The following is a 19,717-nucleotide window of genomic DNA, read 5'->3' as shown; positions in this document are numbered from 1 at the left end:
AAGCTGAGTTGCTATGGTTATCCACTACTTCCTCTACCCCCACCCCCCACCCCCTGCCAATTTCCGTCCCGGCCTCAGTCCTCCCCCGCCCAGGCCTCCCTCCACTCACCAGGTCTCCGCCTCCCATGATGGTGGAGACGATTCCTCACTACGCGGATCTGGAAGACGTCGGCAGGATCAAGAGAATACGTAGAAAGATAGTCCAGGGGCTACCTCGCGAGCTCTGGTCCCAGGAGCCGTCGACTGCCAGTTTCACATACCGACCTAGAGGCCACTTCCGGGAGGGCGTCATCTCACCGCGTCGGCGTCGCGGAACGATGACGTACAGGGCTCTGTCGCGCTGTGTGACTGTGGCGTCACGTGCAGATTTCGCAAAGTTCCAGGCTTCGCTGTGGAGACCTCTGCCGTCGAGGTCTCATTTTGGCTGCTTCTGGTCGCCACTTTGCCTGATGTCCCAAACTCTCCGTTGAAACGCCACAGCTCTGTTCAGTGATGGGTTGCCGTGGGCCTCTGCACGCGGCTGTGTTGCCATGGCAGCTCACCAGGGCATCCGGCTCAAAAGCTCCACATACTCGCTGCTAGACGTAGCGTGGACCAGAGTACGCCTCCTCCCCTCACCCTGCACACACCCCCACACTCCAGTTTTCCAAAACGGCTTTGCGAACTGGCGCTTTCCTCAGACCTTGACTCACAGCAAATCCCCTTATGTCAGGCACGATCTCAGCTCACTGCAACCTCTACCTCCCAGATTCAAGCGATTCCCCTGGCTCAGCCTCCCAAGTAGCTGGGATTACAGGCACGCGCCCCCACATCCAGCTAATTTTTTATGTTTTTTTGTAGTGATGGGGTTTCACCATGTTGGCCAAGATGGTCTCAATTTTCTGACCTCGTGATCCGCCCGCCTTGGCCTCCAAAAGTGCTGGGATTACAGGCGTGAGCCACCGCACCCAGCCTAAATATGACATTATTAAACACTAGATACATTTTATTTTTCTTGAAATGGGTCTCTATGTTGGTCAGGGTCTAAATATATTGGTTAAGCTGATCTTGATTCCTAGAGTCAAGTGATGCTCCCACTTCAGGCTCCAGAGGAGCTGGGATTACAGGCTGGAGCCGCCACCGTGCCTGACAGGAGGAATTCTTATTTGGTGCCAGCTCTCTAACACTTCTAAAATCTTCTAAATACAAAGTGCTAGGATTACAGGCGTGAGCCACCGCGCCTGGCCAATCTCCCTCTTTTTTATTCAAAGAGTGTATAGTGCTGGGCATGGTGGCACAGACCTATAATCCCAGCTACTTGGAAGGTTGAGGCAGGAGGATCACTTGAGTCCAGGAGATGGAAGCTACAGTGAGCCGTGATTGTGCCACTGTAGTTCAGCCTGGGTGACAGAGTGAGACTCCATGTCTTTAAAAAAATTTTTTAAACGACTTTTTTCTTAAGTTACTGAGGATAGGAAAGGGAATAATTTTTTCACTCTGTGATTCGGTGTTTTTGTCTATCACCAGTTAAATTGCAAATGTCTGCAGTACCCATTCCACACTTGGGACAAACAGACGCAAGATGTGAAGCTGGGCATGGTGCTCACACTTGTAGTCCCAGCACTTTCAGGGGCTAAGGTGGGAGAATCACTTGAACCCAAGAGTTGGAGACCAGCCTGAGCAATATAGCAAGACCTCCTCTCTACTTATGTTTAAAAAAACAAAAACATGCTGGGGGCGGTGGCTCAAGCCTGTAATCCCAGCACTTTGGGAGGCTGAGACGGGCGGATCACGAGGTCAGGAGATCAAGACCATCCTGGCTAACCCGGTGAAACCCCGTCTCTACTAAAAAATACAAAAAACTAGCCGGGCAAGGTGGCGAGTGCCTGTAGTCCCAGCTACTCGGGAGGCTGAGACAGGAGAATGGCGTAAACCCGGGAGGCGGAGCTTGCAGTGAGCTGAGATCCGGCCACTGCACTCCAGCCTGGGCGACAGAGCGAGACTCCGTCGCAAACAAACAAACAAACAAACAAACAAACAAAAAATTAGCCAGGCGTAGTGGCACATGCCTGTAGTCCCAGTTGCTGGGGAGGCTGAGGCAGGAGGATTGCTTGAATCCATGAGTTTCAGGCTACAGGGAGCCGTGATCGTGCTACTACACTGCAGCCTGGGTGGCAGAGTGAGACCCTCTCTCTCAAAAAAAAAAAAAAAAAAAGATGTAAAGTGTAAAGCTGAAGTACACCACCCAGAATGTGACATGTGCCCCTTACATTTAAGCAATAAGCAATTCTTTTTCTTTTTTTTTCTTTTTTTTAAGAGTGAGTGTCTCACTCTTTTTGCCCAGGCTGGAGTTCAGTGGTGCAATCTCGGCTAACACAACCTCCGCCTCCCAGATTCAAGCGATTCTGGTGCCTCAGCCTCCCAAGTAGCCGGAATTACAGGTGCATGCCACCATGCCCGGCTAATTTTCGTATTTTTAGTAGAGACAGGTTTCACCATGTTGGCCAAGCTGGTCTCCAGCTCCTGACCTCAGGTGATCCTCCCGCCTTGTCCTCCCAAAGTGCTGGAATTACATGTGTGAGCCACCGCAGTCAGCCCTTTCTTCCCTCCCTCCCTCTCTTCCTTCCTCTTTCTTTCTTTCCTTCTTTCTTTCTTTCCTTCCTTCCTTCTTTTCTTTTTCCTACCTTCTCTTCCTTCCTTCCTTCCTTCCTTCTCTCTCTCTCTCTTTTTTTTTTTTTTGAGACAGAGCCTCACTGGGAGTGCAATGGCATGATCTTGGCTCACTGCAACCTCCGCTTTCCTTTTCTCTTTTTTTTTTTTTTTTTTTTCCAGACGGAGTCTCGCTCTGTCGCCCAGGCTGGAGTGCAGTGACACAATCTCGGCTCACTGCAAGCTCCACCTCCCGGGTTCACCCCATTCTCCTGCCTCAGCCTCCCTAGTAGCTGGGACTACAAGTGCCCGCCACCACGCCTGGCTAATTTTTTTGTATTTTTAGTAGAGGCGGGGTTTCACCGTGTTAACCAGGAGGGTCTCCATCTCCTGACCCATGATCCGCCCACCTCGGCCTCCAAAAGTGCTGGTATTACAGGCGTGAGCCACAGCGCCCAGCCTCCTTTCCTCTGTTTCTTTCCTTCCTTCCTTGTCTTTCTTTGTCTTTCTTTCCTTCCTTCTTTGTTTCCTTCTCTCTTTTTATTTTCTTTCCTTCCTTCTTTCCTTCTTTCTCTCTTTTCTTTCCTTCCTCCTTCTTTCCTGCTTTATCTCTTCTTTCCTTCCTCCTTCTTTCCTTTTCTCTTTCTTCCCTCCTTTCTTTCCTTTCTTCCTTCTTTCTTTCCTTCCTTCCTTCTTTCCTTCTTTTCTTTTTCTTTCCTTCCTTCTTTCTCTCCTTTTCTCTCTCTTTCCTTCCTTCTTTCCTTCTTTTCTTGCTCTTTCTTTCTTGCTTTCCTTCCTTCCTTTTTTCCTTCTTTTCTATTTTTTTGAGACGGAGTCTCGCTCTGTCGCCCAGACTCGAGTGCAGTGGCACAATCTCGGCTCACTGCAAGCTCCACCTCCTGGGTTCACGCCATTCTCCTGCCTCAACCTCCCGAGTAGCTGGGACTACAGGTGCCTGCCACCACACTTGGCTAATTTTTTTGTATTTTTAGTAAAGATGGGGTTTCACCATGTCAGCCAGGATGGTCTCGATCTCCTGACCTCGTAATCCGCCCGCCTCTGCCTCCCAAAGTGCTTGGATTACAGGCGTGAGCCACTGCGCTCGGCCTTCCTTCTTTTCTTTCTTTCTCTCCCTTTTTCTTTTTTTTTTTTATTTTTTGAGACGGATTCTGGCTCTGTCACCCAGGCTGGAGTGCAACGGCACGATCTCAGCTCACTGCAACCTCCGCCTCCCAGGTTCAAGCAATTCTCCTGCCTCAGCCTCTCAAGTAGCTGGGATTACAGGCGTGCACCACCACGCCCAGCTAATTTTTTGTATCTTTAGTAGAGACAGGGTTTCACCATATTGGTTAGGCTGGTCTCGAACTTTTTTTTTTTTAGACAGAGTCTCGCTCTGTTGCTCAGGCTGGAGTGCTGTGGTGCGGTCTCGGCTGACTGCAACCACAGCCTCCCAGGTTCAAGCGATTATCCTGCCTCAGCCTCCCAAGTAGCTAGGATTACAGGTGTGCACCACCACACCCAGCTAATTTTTTGTATTTTTAGTAGAGATGGAGGTTTCACCATGTTGGCCAGGCTGCTCTCAAACTCCTGACCTGTGGTTTGCCCGCCTCAGCTTCCCAAAGCTCTGGGATTATAGACGTGAGCCACCGCGCCTGGCCATGGCCCTTCTTTCATGTTTTAATTCAAGGCAGCTTGGCATGTACTAAGTTTTCAAAAATACATACATTTCCATCTATACTCCAACACCCATCCAATTAGCAAATTGTATTCACAGCTCTCAGACTCACTCATAGATTTAGAATCTCCTCAGGGACTTGGTCTTAATTGAAGACAAATGAGGTCCTAGAGGGGCTTGTTGTCCTAAAGGTGAGCTGGAATGTGGGAGGAACAGTTTTACCACAAGTTCAAGTTGAAAGTTCCTTCATCTTTTCTGGTGATATTGTGGCTGACGGTATTTGCTGTTAAATGGAATGGTAGTGAGAAAACATCACAGAAGGGGGCACCTGGATTCGAACCATGGACCTCTTGATCTGCAGTCAAATGCTCTACCCTTGAGCCGTACCCCCTCTGTCCATTACAGGTTCCTTCCCTGTCCACTTATGGTGACTCAATACAATCAAGTTCCACCCACATGAGTTCTGGCAAGTTTTGTGTTCTAAAGCCCCACCTTCTTAATTATCCATCGTCTGGTTTGGCTTTTCCATTGGCCACCAATAAATTGAAAGGGAACACTTGAAAAATGACATCCTGGGCCAGGAGGGTGGCTCACGCCTATAATCCCAGCACTCAGGGAGGCCGAGGTGAGGTCAGGAGTTCAAGACTAGCCTGACCAAAACGGTGAAACCGCGCTCCCACTAAATATGAAATAACTAGCTGGGAGTGGTGGCAGGCACTTGTAATTCTAGCTACTAGGGAGGTTGAGTCAGGAGAATTGCTTGAATCCCTGGAGGCAGAGGTTGCAATGAGCTGAGATCACACCACTGCACTCCAGCCTGGGCTAACAGAATGAGTCTCTCTCTCTCCTTCTCTCTCTCTCTCTCTATATATATATATGCATATCTATACACATATATATACATAAACATACACACACATATACACACACACACGTATATGTTTAGTAAAGACAGTGTTTCATCATGTTGCCCAGGCTGGTCTCAAGTGATCCACTTGCCTGAGCTCAAGCAATCCTCCCATCTTGGCCTCCCAGAGTGCTGGGATTACAGGCGTAAGCCAAGGAGCTTGGCCTTTGCTCTGTTCTTGATGGAAACAATAGCCAGCTCTGACCTGGGGCTCTGCTGACAGCTGGGGAAGTGCTTTATTGAGGTTGAGTAGTGTGGCTCCTTCTTGTCCCACTGGTAGGGGAGAACTGAAGCCCCTCCTTTCAAACCTGGCACTCGTTGGTATGGAGTACAAGGGTGTAGGCCTGAGAAGCCCTTTCTCCTCTCACCTCCTCTCCAGGGGGAAGAGAAGCCAAGGGTAGAACTGGCTCATTCCTCTAATCTCAGGGAAGAAACAGCACACGTGGAGACACAAATTAAATTTTTTAATGTAAAATAACATTAAGAGTTCATCTAAACATTTGTCTTAGACATTCAGGTCGATGGCTAGGAAAGGAAAAGATGCTGTTAGAACAGAGGGAAGTGGGTGACCTCTCCAAAGACGGACGTGCTCCGACGGAGGGCTGGAGTATTCCGGCGATAGCCAAACCTTCCATTGAACCCATAGATTGGTTTCAGATCAGCATTGTAGTGGTCGTGCCCAGTCACCTGCTGGAGAGAATGCCCTTGGGGGCAAGGAGAGAGAGGCCTGAGCCTGCATTCAGCCCACCTCTTGGCTTCCCCATTCCCCTGGGTGTGGTATGGGATGCCAACCAGGCATAGTCACTTGCATTCCCCATGCCCACAGCTGAACATGCAATTCTCAAATTCCCCGAGCCTCTGGGCTGAAAAGCCAAGGGCTGGTGAGGCTGAGGGACAGAAGGCTTCCTAGAAATAAAACCCCGCACCAGGAATAATTGCAGGAAAACTGTGAATGGTTTGTGCTGGGACAGGAAGGGCCAGAAATTCTGGGTTTGGCAAAGCTTGGTTTTCTCCCACAAGAAATGAGAAAAATCTCACCCTTGCCTCTGACCCATGTGGAAAAAATGGATGAGATCAAGATCAATTGGACCAAATGGCACAAAGTATCATGTGACTAGAGAAGTGACCCAGGATGGTGGAGCTGGGCTGGGAGGAGGGTTTTACCCTGTTAGAAAAATATCTCGGCCGGGCACGGTGGCTCATGCCTGTAATCCCAGCACTTTAGGAGGCCGAGGCGGGTGGATCATGAGGTCAGGAGCTCGAGACCATCCTGGCTAACACAGTGAAACCCCGTCTGTACTAAAAATACAAAAAATTAGCCGGGCGTGGTGGCGGGCGCCTGTAGTCCCAGCTACCTGGGAGGTTGAGGCAGGAGAATGGTGTGAACCTGAGAGGCAGAGCTTGCAGTGAGCCAAGATCGTGCCACTGCACTCCAGCCTGGGCAACAGAGCAAAACTTGGTCTCAAAAAAAAGAAAAATGTCTCTCAACTCTTTCCCATTGTTGCTAACCTGGGCCTGGAAAATGAGCAGGATGCAGCAGTGAGGGGAACAGGGGCTTCAGAGTTGGGAAGAGCGGAATCTTTTTGTTCATTTGTTTTTGAGACGGAGTCTCGCACTGTCGCCTAGGCTGGAGTGCAATGATGCAATCTTGGATCACTGCAACCTCTGCCTCCTGGATTCAAGAGATTATCCTGCATCAGCCTCTTGAGTAGCTGGGATTATAGGTGCCCGCCAACATGCCTGGCTAATTTTTTGTATTTTTAATAGAGACGGGGTTTCACTATGTTGGCCAGGCTGGTCTTGAACTCTTGACCTCGTGATCCTCCTGCCTCAGCCTCCCTAAGTGCTGGGATTACAGGCATGATCATGAGCCACTGTACCAGGCCCAGGAAGAGCAGAATATTAATTCCAGCTCAGCCCTCTTGCCAAATTACTTTAACTAAAGAAACTTGTTTCCCTACCTGTGCTGTGGGGTTAGTGTGAGGGTGAAAAGTGCCTAACAAATGGCTCATGTCTGTAATGCCAGCACTTTGGGAGGCTGAGGCCAGAGGATCACTTGAGCCTAGGAGTTCAAGACCAGCCTGGGCCACATGGGGAGACTCCATCTCTACAAAAAATAAAAAATTAACTGAGTGTGGTGGTGCACACCTGTGGGCGCAGCTGCTCAGAAGGCTGAGGTGGGAGGATTGCTCAAGCCCAGGAGGTCAAGGCTGCAGTCAGTAGTAATTGTGCTACTGCATTTCTTTTTTTTTTTTTTTTAAATGGAGTCTCGCTGTGTCGCCCAGGCTGGTGTGCAGTGGCATGATCTTGGCTCACTGCAACCTCCACCTCCTGGGTTCAAGCAATTCTCCTGCCTTAGCCTCCCAAGTAGCTGGGATTCCAGGTGTGAGCCACCATGCCCGGCTAATTGTGTTTGTGTATTTTTAGTAGAGACAGGGTTTAACCAGGTTGGCCAGGCTGGTTTGGAACTCCTGACCTCAAGTGATCCACCCACCTCGGCCTCCCAAAGTGCTGGGATTACAGGCATGAGCCACCACACACATCTGTGCTACTGCATTTCATGCAATCCAGTTTGGGTGACAGACTGAGACCATGTCTCAAAAAAAAAAAAAAAAAAACCGGGGCCTGACATACAGTACTGGGGCTTATTAACTAATATTAGGGAGTACTGTGGCACCATATGCTCGTGCATGTGAAGAAAACCTGGAAGGATGCAGTCCCTTAGCCTCTTCCCCTCAACCAGGCCTCGCTATGGCCCAGGAACCATGATGAGGCTGGAAATGGAGGCAGCACTTGCCTGTCCCTGCCCAATTTCTCCTGTTGAGGTATCTCTGTCCTTGCCCGAAGATGTGGATATAGTCTACTATCCAGCCATCCCTTCCTGTACCACCATGATCCTGAAAGTGGGGAAGAGAATACAGAAGACTGTCAGCCACAATGCTGAGGGGGGCACGGTGCAAACTGCCCTGGGGTTTGCTGTGGGGAGAGGGAAGAGGTCAGAGCCTTAGGTAACTGGGGCAGACAGACTAAATATATTTAAGAACCAGGCCAGGCGCAATGGCTCAGGCCTGTAATCCCAGCACTTTGGAAGGCCGAGGTGGGTGGATTACCTGAGGCCAGGAGTTCGAGACTAGCCTTGCCAACATGGCGAAACCCCATCTCTACTAAAAATACAAAAAATTAGCTGGGCATGGTAGCAGGCGTCTGTAATCCTAGCTGCTCAGGAGGCTGAGGCAGTAGAATTGCTTGAACCCCGGAGGCAGAAGTTGCAGTAAGCCGAGATCTTGCCATTGCACTCCAGCCTGGGCAACAAGAGCCATACTCTGTCTCAAAAAAAAAAAAAAAAAAAAAAAAAAAAGAGGAAGAAGAACCTATTGCCTCTCAGGGAGGGGCAGTTGAGCTTGGCAGCTGAAAGCTCAGTCTCTGCTGCCAGACAGGCTGGGTTCTAACTCCAGCTCAACCATTAACAGGCTTTGTGAAGTTGGGCCAATTACACAGCTTTTCTGGGCCTCAATTTCCCCATCAGTAAAAGGAGTACTGCTGTGAGGTTTGTTTTTTGAGACATGGTCTCACTCTGTTGCCCAGGCTGGAGTGCAGTGTTGCCACCTTGGCTCACTGCAACCTCCGCCTCCTGGGTTCAAACAATTCTCCTGCCTCAGCCTCCTGAGTAGCTAGGATTACAGGCATGCACCACCATGCCCAGCTAATTGGCCAGGCTGGTCTCAAACTCTTGAATTCAGGTGATCCACCCGCCTCAGCCTCCCAAAGTGCTGGGATTACAGGAGTGAGTCACCGCACCGGCCTGCTGTGAGACTTAAGTGGTTTTGGTCAGATAAAGGGCCTGGCATAGTGAAGTTGTATAAATGTTATCTTTATTTAAATGAAAATAATACCTACCACAAATGGTAGTTTTGACAATAATACTTTTAAAAATTAAACAGGTTGGTTGGGAACGGTGGCTAACACCTGTAATCCCAGCACTGTGGGAGGCCAAGGCAGGAGGATCACCTGAGGTCAAAAGTTGGAGACCAGCCTGGCCAACAAGGCGAAACCCCTACTACAAATACAAAAATTAGCCAGGTGTAGTGGCGCGTGCCTGTAATCCCAGCTACTCAGGAGGCTGAGGCAGGAGAATCACTTGAACCCGGGAGACAGAGGTTGCAGTGAGCTGAGATCGTGCCACTGTACTCCAGCCTGGGAGATAGAGTGAGACTCCCTCTCAAAAACAAACAAACAAAAAAAACAGGCTGGGCACAGTGGCTTGTGCCTACAATCCCAGCACTTTAGGAGGCTGAGGCAAGAGGATTACTTGAACCCAGAAGTTTGAGACCAGCCTAGGTAACATGGCCAGACCTGTCTCAACAAAAAAACTAAAAGATTGCGGCTGGGTATGGTGGCTCACACCTGTAATCCCAGCACTTTGGGAGGCCAAGATGGGCAGATCACAAGGTCAGGAGTTCGAGACCAGCCTGGCCAACATGGTGAAACCCCATCTCTACTAAAACTATAAAAAATCAGCTGGACGTCGTGGCAGGTGCCTGTAATCCCAGCTACTTGGGAGGCTGGGGCAGGACAATCGCTTGAACCCGGAAGGCTGAGGTTGCAGTGAGCCGAGATCACACCACTGCACTCCAACCTGGACGACAGAGTGAGACTCTGCCTCAAAAAAAAAAAAAAAAAAAAAAATTAAAAGATTAGCCACTGGGCATGGTGGCACACGCCTATAGTCCCACCTACTCAGGAGGCTGAGACTGGAGGATTTCTTAAGCCCAGCAGTTCGAGGCTGCAGTGAGCTGTGCCACTGCACTTCCAGCCTGGATGACAGAGTGGCACTCTGTCTCGAAAAAGAAAATTGGAAAGCTTTTTCAAGGCCGGGTGCGGTGGCTCACGCCTGTAATCCCAGCACTTTGGGAGGCTGAGGCAGGTGGATCAGTTGTGGTCAGGAGTTCGAGACCAGCCTGGCCAACGTAGTGAAACCCCGTCTCTACTAAAAATACAAAAAATCAGCTGGGTGTGGTGGTGGGCGCTTATAATCCCAGCTACTTGGGAGGCTGAGGCAGGAGAATCTCTTGAACCTAGGAGGCGAAGGTTGCAGTGAGCCAAGATCAGGCCACTCCACTCCAGCCTGGATGACAGAGTGAGACTCTGTCTAAAAAAAAAAAAAAGAAAGCTTTTTCAAAATATGTATACCTTATCATTTTCAAGCTTTTAAATACTCGGGTTCTTCCTTTTCCCCTCCCCAGACTCTGGTTCCTTCTGTTGTAAAATTACCAGTCGATGCCAGTGTGGTGGCTCATGCCTGTAGTCCCAGCACTTTGGGAGGCTGAGATGGGCAGATCACTTGAGCTCAGCAGTTCAAGACCAGCCTGGGCAACATGGTGAAACCCAGTCTCTGTAGCCCCAGCTACTCGAGAGGCTGAAGTAGACGGATCGCTTGAATACGGAAGGTGGAGGTTGCAGTAAGCCAAAATTATGCCACTGCACTCCAGCCAGGGTGACAGAACAAGACCCTGTCTCAAAAAAAAAAAAAAAGAAAGAAAGAAAGAAAGAAAAATTGGGCCGGGCGCAGTGGTTCATGCCTGAAATCCCAGCACTTTGGGAGGCCGAGGCGGGCAGATCACGAGGTCAGGAGATGGAGACCATCCTGGCTAACACGGTGAAACCCTGTCTACGAAAAATACAAAAAATCAGCCGGACATGGTGGCGGGCGCCTGTAGTCCCAGCTACACAGGAGGCTGAGGCGGGAGAATGACGGGAACCTGGGAGGCAGAGTGAGACTCCGTCTCAAAAAATAAATAAATAAAATAAAAATTACATGAGTCAACACACGTGTAACTCATGTGTGTCCATATACATGCACTGCACAGACCTATGCAAACAAACATTTGGGACTACACACACACACACAAACCCCAAGATTTGTTCACAGAATAACCCCATGAGTCCTCCTTTTTCTTCTCCACACCACTGATGAGTAGAAACACAAATACAGGAAGCGAAATGTTGGGCGGGAATATTGAACCATCAGCAAATAGTCTCGGAATCTTTGATCTGGGGGGGTTAGCGGGGGAGTACTCTGCTGGGAAGCGGCCTACACCTAGGAGGGAAAAGGCCAGGGGGAGGAACTGAGGTCCGCAGAGGTTTGAGAGGTGTCCCTCCGTTCAGCCCAGAGAACCAGGAGATCAAACCCCACGCCCTGCCACTATGATGTCACAGGAGGAAGTCGTCTCGCCCTGGAAGTTAAATCAATTCCCTTTGTCTTGCTCACTGAGGTCACACGGATTTTCGCGTATTTAGAGAATTTGAGGTGTGAGGTCACCCTAGAGGGCGGGTCTGTAACGTCACAAAGGACAAAGAGACCGACTGGTTTGGGAGAAGCTGGCTTTGAGCCCTATCCCCTTGCCTTGCAGAAACCCGGAATGAATCTATTCTCAAATTCAGGGCTGCAAGGCCATTCTGTGAGCTCAGGCAGCTTGCGCTCAACACTTGTCCTCCCTCTCCTGCAGTCCTCCGGCTTCATTAAGAAAACTGGGAGGCAGTGGCGGGAGGATAGCATGAGCCCAGGAGTTCAAGACCAGTCTGGGTAACATGGCGAGACCCCCTCTCTACAAAAAAAAAAAAAAAAAAAATTAGCGGGGCGGGGTGGCGCGCGCCTGTAGTCCCGGCTAATAACGAGGCTGAGGTGGGAGGATCGCTTGACCCTGGGAGGTGGAAGCTGCAGTGAGCCGTGACCGCACCACCGCACTCCAGCCTGGGCAAGAGTGAGACCCTGTAATTACACGCTCAAACCTGTAATCCCAGTCTGGGTAACATGGCGAAACCCCGTCTCTACCAAAAATACCAAAATTAGTCTGGCTTCGTGGTGTGCCTGTAATCCCAGCTACTGCCGACGTAGGAGAATCGCTTAAACCCAGGAGGCAGAGGTTGCCATGAGCCAAGATGGTGCCACTCACTACACTCCAGCCTGGGCGACAGAGCGAGACTCCGCCTCAAAATAATAATAATAATAAAAAATAAAAATTTAAAAAAGAAAAGAAAGTAAACTGAGGAGGTAAAAGTGACAGAGTCTTCTTTGTGTTGAGGACGCTGGAATGAAGATTTAGGGAGGAGTGTGGGGTCTTCCAGGAAGCTCCTATACCTGATCAGTTTTCCGCAAAACGGGCGGAACCACGTAGCTCTGGAAGTAGCTGCGGGCGTGGTAGTCCTGCTGCGCATTGTAGGGCGGAATCGCCGACCACAGCTTGGGCCTAGAGCGCCCATAAGCGCGGGCAGTGGTGCTCACAGCCACCCCGTCCAAGATAAAGCCTTTCTCTAGTCGCAGGCGACACTCGCTCAGGTATGCCATCCCAACCACTGTAGCCTTGGAGGGCCTTTCTGGAGGGAATGAGGACCCTAGGTGGGGACACCCCTGTGCATTGTTATGTGATGTCAAGGACCTCTGCGACACAAACCCTATTGTCTCCACTCACCCTGGGTTGACCGGTGGATCCTTAAGGCAGTGGGGGAAGTTGGCTTGCTTGGTCCCAGAGGAAGTTGACCAGAGACTGACTATGCAAGAGGAGTTGGAAAGTGAAGGGGAGGAGACTGGATAACTGATTGTGGGCAGTTTGTGTGCAATTAGGCCCCGTTCCGCCAGTTTTCCTTTAAGGTGAGTATTCTCTTTTCCTACGGTATTACATGCTATTTCCTCAGCTCAGTTTTGTTGAAAAGCTTGTACCTGGAATTGATCAGAAAGTTCAGATCGCACCTACTTCCAATTCTCATTTTACAGAGCTAGAGGTTGAAGCTTAGAAAGGTTCCCTAGGCTGAGGCGAAGCTTGCAGTGAGCTGAGATCTGGCCACTGCACTCCAGCCCGGGCGACAGAGCGAGACTCTGTCTCAAAAAAAAAAAAAAAAAAAAAAAAAGAAAGGTTCCCTAGGCCGGGAGCGTTGGCTCACACCAGGAACCCCAGCATTTTGGGAGAACGAGGCGGTGGGGGGAATCGCTTGAGCCCAGGAATTTAAGACCAGCGTGGGCAATACAGCGAAACCCCATCTCTACTGAATAAATGAATACTTAGCCAAGTGTGGTGGCACGCACCTGTGGACCCAGCTGCACTGCAGGCTGAGCCATGGAGGTGGAGGCTGCAGTGAGCCATGATTGTGCCACACTCCAGCCTGGATGAGAGGAGACCCTGTCTCAAAACACTGGGGAAAAAAAAAAAAAAAAAAAAAAAAGGGCCGGGTGCGGCAGCTCACGCCTGTAGTCCCAGCACTTTGGGAGGCCGAGGTGGGCAGATCACGAGGTCAGGAGATCGAGACCATCCTGGCTGACACGGTGAAACCCCGTCTCTACTAAAACTACACAAAATTAGCCGGGCGTGGTGGCGGACGCCTGTAGTTCCAGCTACTCAGGAGGCTGAGGCAGGAGAATGGCGTGAACCCAGGAGGCGGAGCTTGCGGTGAGCTGAGATCACGCCACTGCACTCTAGCCTGGGCAACAGAGCGAGACTCCGTCTCAAAACAAACAAACAAACAAAAAAACAGATTCCCCAAATCCAGTTAGCTGACTTTCAGTCAGTCCAGTTAACAATTCTCCTGCCCCACCCGAATTAACATTATTTATTTACTTATTCTTTTTATTTATTTATTTTGAAGACAAAGTCTCACTCTGTCGCCCAGGTTGGAGTGCAGTGGCTCAATCCGGCTCACTGCAACCTGTGCCTCCTGGGTTCAAGCAATTCTCTGCCGCAGCCTCCTGAGTAGCTGAGATTACAGGCGCCCGCCACTAAGCCCGGCTAATTTTGATATTTTTAGTAGAAACAGGATTTCGCCATGTTGGCCAAGCTGGTCTCGAACTCCTGACCTCAAATTATTAGCCCACCTCAGCCTCCCAAAGTGCTGGGCTTACAGGCATGGGCCACTGGGCCTGGTCTATTTTATGTATATATATTTAAATATAAATATAAAATATTTTATATTTTTTATATATATATATTTTTTGAGATGTCACCCAGACTGGAGTGCAGTGGCACGATCTCAGCTCACTGCAACCTCTGCCTCCCGGGTTCAATCAATTATCCTATGTCAGCCTCCTGAATAGCTGAGATTACATGCCCGTGCTACCACCCCAGACTAATTTTTTTTTTTTGAGATGGAGTCTCGCTCTGTTGCCCAGGCTGGAGTGCAGTGGCGGGATCTCAGCTCACTGAAGCCTCCTGGGTCCAAGCAATTCTCCTGCCTCAGCTTCCTGAGTAGCTGGGATTACAAGCGCACGTCACCACACCTGGCTAATTTTTGTATTTTCAGTAGAGCTGGGGTTTCACCATGTTGGCCAGACTGGTCTTGAACTCCTGACCTCAGGTGATCCACCACCTTGGCCTCCCAAAGTGCTGGGATTGCTGGCGTGAGCCATCATGCCCCACCACCTAGCTAATTTTTGTATATATATATATAATTTTTTTGAGATGGAGTTTCACTCTTCTTGCCCAGGGTGGAGTGCAATGGTGCCATCTTGGCTCACTGCAACCTCCGCCTCCCAGGTTCAAGCGATTCTCCTGCCTCAGCCTCCCTAGTAGCTGGGATTACAGGCATGTGCCACCACGCCTGGCTAATTTTGTATTTTTAGTAGAGACGGGCTTTCTCCATGTTGGTCAGGCTGATCTCGAACTCCCAACCTCAGGTGATCTGCCTGCCTCAGCCTCCCAAAGTGCTGGGATTACAAGCATGAGCCACCGCGCTGGGCCATTAATTTTTGTATTTTTATTATTATTATTTTTTATTATTTTGAGATGGAGTCTTGCTCTGTTGCCCAGGCTGGAGTGCAGTGGCGTGATCTTGGCTCACTGCAACCTCTGTCTCCTGGGTTTACAGGTGCACACCACCACGCCCAGCTAATTTTTATATTTTTTCTAGAGACAGAGTTTCACCAGGCTGGTCTTGAACTCCTGACCTCATGTGATTTGCCTGCCTCGGTCTCCAAAAGTGCTGGGATTACAGGCGTGAGTAATTTTTGTATTTTTAGTAGAAACAGGGTTTCACCATGTTGGCCAGGCTGGTCTCAAAATCCTGACCTCTAGTGATCCTCCCGCCTTGGCCTCCCAAAGTGCTGAGATTACAGGGGTGAGCCACCATGCCTGGCCCCATCCCAATTATTTTCATCTGCTATTATTTATCCTTCTTTTTTTCCCTCCAAGACATAGTTTCACTCCAATTTCCCAGGCTGGCATGCAGTGTTGTGATCTTGACTCACTGCAACCTCTGCCTCCCGGGCTCAAGCGATTCTTCTGCCTCAGCCTCCAATTAGCTGGGATTACAAGCACATGCCACCAGGCCTGGCTAATTTTTCTATTTTTTATAGAGACACGGTTCCGCTATGTTGACCAGACTGGTCTTGAACTCCTGAGCTCAAGTCATCAGCCCACTTTGGCCTCCCAAGCTGGGAGGATTACAGCTATGAGCCACCAGGACTGGCCTTATCTGTCCTTTAAATAACAAAACAGTGGGGGGATATATTACCATATTTTTCCTCCAGCTAATTTTCTTTTTCATTTTCCTTTAGTTTCCACATACAGCAATGGATCTAGCTAATTATATAAATTACATATTTTATTATTTTATCTATTTCTGAGACAGAGTCTCACTCTATCGCCCAGGCTGCAGTGCAGTGGAGCCATCTAGGCTAACTGCAGCCACCGCCTCCTGGGTTCAAGCGATTCTCCTGCCTCAGCCCCCAGAGTAGCTGGGAGTACAGGCACCCATCACCACACCCAGCTAATTTTTGTATTTTTAGTAGAGATAGGTGTTTCACCATGTTGGCCAGGCTGATATGGAACTCCTGACCTCAGGTGATCCACCTGCCTTGGCCTCTCAAATTGTTGGGATTACAGGTGTGAGCTTCCGCGCCCAGCCGAGACGGAGTGTTTTTTGTGTTTTGTTTTTTTTTTTTTTGAGACAGTGTCTCGCTCTGTCGTCCAGGCTGGAGTGCAGTGGCGCAATCTTGGCTCACTGCAAGGTCCCCTCCTGGATTCACGCCATTCTCCTGCCTCAGCCTCCCAAGCAGCTGGGACTACAGGCGCCCGCCACCAAGCCCGGCTAAATTTTTTTATGTATTTTTAGTAGAGATAGGGTTTCACCGTGTTAGCCAGGATGGTCTTGATCTCCTGATCTCGTGATCTGCCCGCCTTGGCCTCCCAAAGTGCTGGGGTTACAGGTGTGAGCCACCGCGCCCGGCCTGTTTTGTTTTTTTCATAGAGACAGTCTTGCCCAGGCTGGAGTGCAGTGGTGTGATCATTGCTCACTGCAGCCTTGACCTCCTGGGCTCAAGTGATCCTCCCACCTCAGCCTCCAGAGTAGCTGAGACTAAAGGTGCACACCACCACACTCAGCCAATTTTTTGTGTGCCTGTAGCTAGACTTGATTGCTCATCTCAGCCTCCAGAGTAGCCGGGATAATGGGCATGCTCCACCAGGTCTTGTAGTGAATTTACTAATTTTTATATTTACTACTCTTTTTATCATGAAAGTATATGTTTTACTGTTCAAGTTGCAAGCTCCTATAAATCAGATCTGATATCTTTTTTTTTTTTTTTTTTTTTTTGAGACGGAGCCTCCCTCTGTCTCCCAGGCTGGAGTGCAGTGGCCGGATCTCAGCTCACTGCAAGCTCCGCCTCCCGGGTTCACGCCATTCTCCTGCCTCAGCCTCCCGAGTAGCTGGGACTACAGGCGCCCGCCACCTCGCCCGGCTAGTTTTTTGTATTTTTTAGTAGAGACGGGGTTTCACCGGGTTAGCCAGGATGGTCTCGATCTCCTGACCTTGTGATCCACCTGTCTCGGCCTCCCAAAGTGCTGGGATTACAGGCTTGAGCCACCGCGCCCGGCCAGATCTGATATCTTGAATCCATTCTATTAAAACTTTTACCTAGAAAGAACTTGCAGGTAAATGATGACAAAGGAAAAGTATATATAAATCTGGCCGGGCGCAGTGGCTCACACCTGTAATCCCAGCACTTTGGGAGGCCGAGCAGGGCGGAACACCTGAGGTTGGGAGTTGGAGACCAGCCTGATCAATATGGAGAAACCCTGTCTCTACTAAAAATACACAATTAGCCAGGCGTGGTGGTGCATGCCTGTAATTCCACCTACTTGGGAGGCTGAGGCAGGAGAATCGCTAGGACCCAGGAGGCAGAGGTTGCAGTAAGCTGAGATTGCACCACTGCACTCCAGCCTGGGCACAAGAGCAAAACTCGGTCTCAAAATAAAAAACAATTAAAAAAAAGATACAAAAATTAGCCAAGTGTGGTGATGGGCACCTGTAGTCACAGGTACTCGGGACGCTGAGGCAGGAGAATCACCAGGACCCAGGAGGCGGAGGTTGTGGGGAGCTGAGATTGCACCACTGCACTCTAGCCTGGGCAACAAGAACCCAGGAGCGAGATGGAGTCTGGCTGGCTCACTGCAACCTCCGCCACCGCAACCTCTGCCTCTTGGGTTCAAGCAATTCTCCTGCCCCAGCCTGCCGAGTAATTGGGACTACAGGCATGTGTCACCACGCCCAGCTAATTTTTTATTTTTAGTAGAGACGAGATTTCACCATATTGGCCAGGCTGGTCTCGAACTCCTCATCTCAGGTGATCAGCCCATCTCGGCCTTCCAAAGTGCTGGGATTACAGGTGTGAGCCACCATGCCCAGCTGACAAAGGAAAACATTTAGTGAAATGTAAATATCAAGCTTTTAATCCAAGTCAAAAAAAATCTCCAGGCCGGGCGCGGTGGCTCAAGCCTGTAATCCCAGCACTTTGGGAGGCCGAGACGGGCGGATCACGAGGTCAGGAGATGAAGACCATCCTGGCTAACACGGTGAAACCCCTTCTCTACTAAAAAATACAAAAAAGGCGAGGTGGTGGGTGCCTGTAGTCCCAGCTACTCAGGAGGCTGAGGCAGGAGAATGGCGTAAACCCGGGAGGCAGAGCTTGCAGTGAGCTGAGATCCGGCCACTGCACTCCAGCCTGGGCGACAGAGCGAGACTCCATCTCAAAAAAAAAAAAAAAATCTCCAAAGCATAAAATATGAGGTGGGATGCAGTGGCTCACACTTGTAATTGCAGCCCTTTGAAGGCCACAGCAGGAGGATTCCGAGTCCAGCAGTTCAAGGTTATAGTGAGCTTCGATGGTGTCACTGCACTCCAGCCTTGGTGACAGAGCAAAACTGTCTCAGAAAAGATAAAATTCAAAAATAGCAGTGATTAAGGGTAATACATAAGGATCATATATTGCCATAATATATAAAAATATAAAAAGTGGGCCTAGGGGCTTGTCACACTAAAGCTGACTTGAAATTGACCATACTCAGGGATGTTATGGTCTAACTTTCTCAAACTAGAGATTTAATACTTTTTTTTCCTTTCCCCCGAGACAGAGTTTCGCTCTTTGTTGCCCAGGCTGGAGTGCAATCGCAGGATCTCGGCTCACTGCAACCTCCACCTCCAGGGTTCAAGCGATTCTCCTGCCTCAGCCTCCCAAGTAGCTGGGATTACAGCATGCACCACGACGCCTGGCTAATTTTGTATTTAGTAGAGATGGGGTTTCAACATGTTGGACAGGCTGGTCTCGATCTCCTGACCTCAGATGATCCACCCACCTCAGCCTCCCAAAGTGCTGGGATTATAGGCGTGAACTACCGCGCCCAGCCAAGATTTAATTCTTCTAAAACCAAGACTGGTTCAGTCTAGACAGGGTACTGGTTCTCAATCTTGGGTGTACCTTGAAATCTCCTGGGAGCTTCACAATTCTGATGTCTGAGTCCTATTCTGCAGTCTGACATAATTGGTCTAGGGTATGAACCAGAAACATTTTCAAAAGCTCCAGGTTAGAACAACTCCTCTCTAGGTCTGGTACATTCCATAAACTAGTCATAAGACATTAAGGGTAGTTCTTTTTGATACCAAATGGAACTTGTATTATACCTAACTTACAGGCAGAGACATTTATGGCTGAGTATTTGCAGATACAGATATATGAACACAAACCTCAATCTAAAAACCCTAGTTAGTCCACTGCCCCCCAAATTATTGTTCTAAACGAGTATCCATTTTTCCCAGACACTGGGTATCACCTAAATCAACTCTCACAGAGTTTAGAAACAAATGCTAACCTTAAGACCAAGTGCCTTTATTAACAGGGCTTTATGCCTGTTCAGTTGGCAAAATTTTATCACATTCTTCCATTCTCAAACTAGAGCTTGGAACATAAATTACACAATCATCCTGTTTGTCACAACATTTTCATAGCAAAATACCTGTGTGTACCATCAACTTAATCATCTTCCACTATGACAGTAAACCTACATGGCAATTACTGTTGTTTTACAAATTTACTCCAAACCTGTTAACTGCTAAAATGTACATATAGACAGGCTCCCATTAACATCAATCCTCAAAATCCCTGTGTGTCCAGGATCTAACTATATAGTCTATCTTAACTTCAATGCCTTTTTTTTTTTTTTGTGGGGGGTGGGGAACAGAATCTTGCC

At 49.2% G+C, this 19,717-nt stretch overlaps 2 protein-coding genes across 2 annotated transcripts in view; both read right to left on the bottom strand.

Moving 5' to 3' along the window:
• Nucleotides 1-300, bottom strand: part of CWC25 (CWC25 spliceosome associated protein homolog) — a 29,238-nt gene extending 28,938 nt beyond the window's left edge. Inside the window, exon 1 of the mRNA XM_008012900.3 lies at nt 110-300. Coding sequence (XP_008011091.3) covers nt 110-127 — 18 coding nt within the window. The 5' untranslated portion in view covers nt 128-300. The remainder of the gene's footprint in view (nt 1-109) is intronic.
• A 5,357-nt stretch (nt 301-5,657) lies between these two features.
• On the bottom strand, nt 5,658-12,618 carry SPMAP1 (sperm microtubule associated protein 1). The gene is made up of 3 exons (XM_008012901.3): nt 12,349-12,618; nt 8,008-8,107; nt 5,658-5,914 (listed from the first exon to the last, which is right to left on the bottom strand). The coding sequence occupies exons 1-3, from the start codon at nt 12,553-12,555 to the stop codon at nt 5,757-5,759; spliced, it is 465 nt and encodes a 154-aa protein (XP_008011092.1). The 5' UTR covers nt 12,556-12,618; the 3' UTR covers nt 5,658-5,756.
• Between the last annotated feature and the right edge of the window lie 7,099 nt (nt 12,619-19,717).

This window comes from Chlorocebus sabaeus, chromosome 16 (genome assembly GCF_047675955.1).
Source record: "Chlorocebus sabaeus isolate Y175 chromosome 16, mChlSab1.0.hap1, whole genome shotgun sequence".
NCBI classification, from domain to species: Eukaryota; Metazoa; Chordata; class Mammalia; order Primates; family Cercopithecidae; genus Chlorocebus; species Chlorocebus sabaeus.
Note: the sequence above shows the minus strand (reverse complement) of the source record. Positions and strands in the feature narration are given on the sequence as shown.

Excerpts from the sequence above, each read along its gene's own strand:
- SPMAP1 (XM_008012901.3), bottom strand. The coding sequence starts at position 12,555 with ATGGCATACCTGAGCGAGTGTCGCCTGCGACTAGAGAAAGGCTTTATC. Across the intron at positions 8,108-12,348 it reads TTTTGCGGAAAACTGATCAG|GATCATGGTGGTACAGGAAG; the intron begins GTATAGGAGCTT and ends CCCCACTTTCAG. Across the intron at positions 5,915-8,007 it reads GAGAAATTGGGCAGGGACAG|GGCATTCTCTCCAGCAGGTG; the intron begins GCAAGTGCTGCC and ends CTTGCCCCCAAG.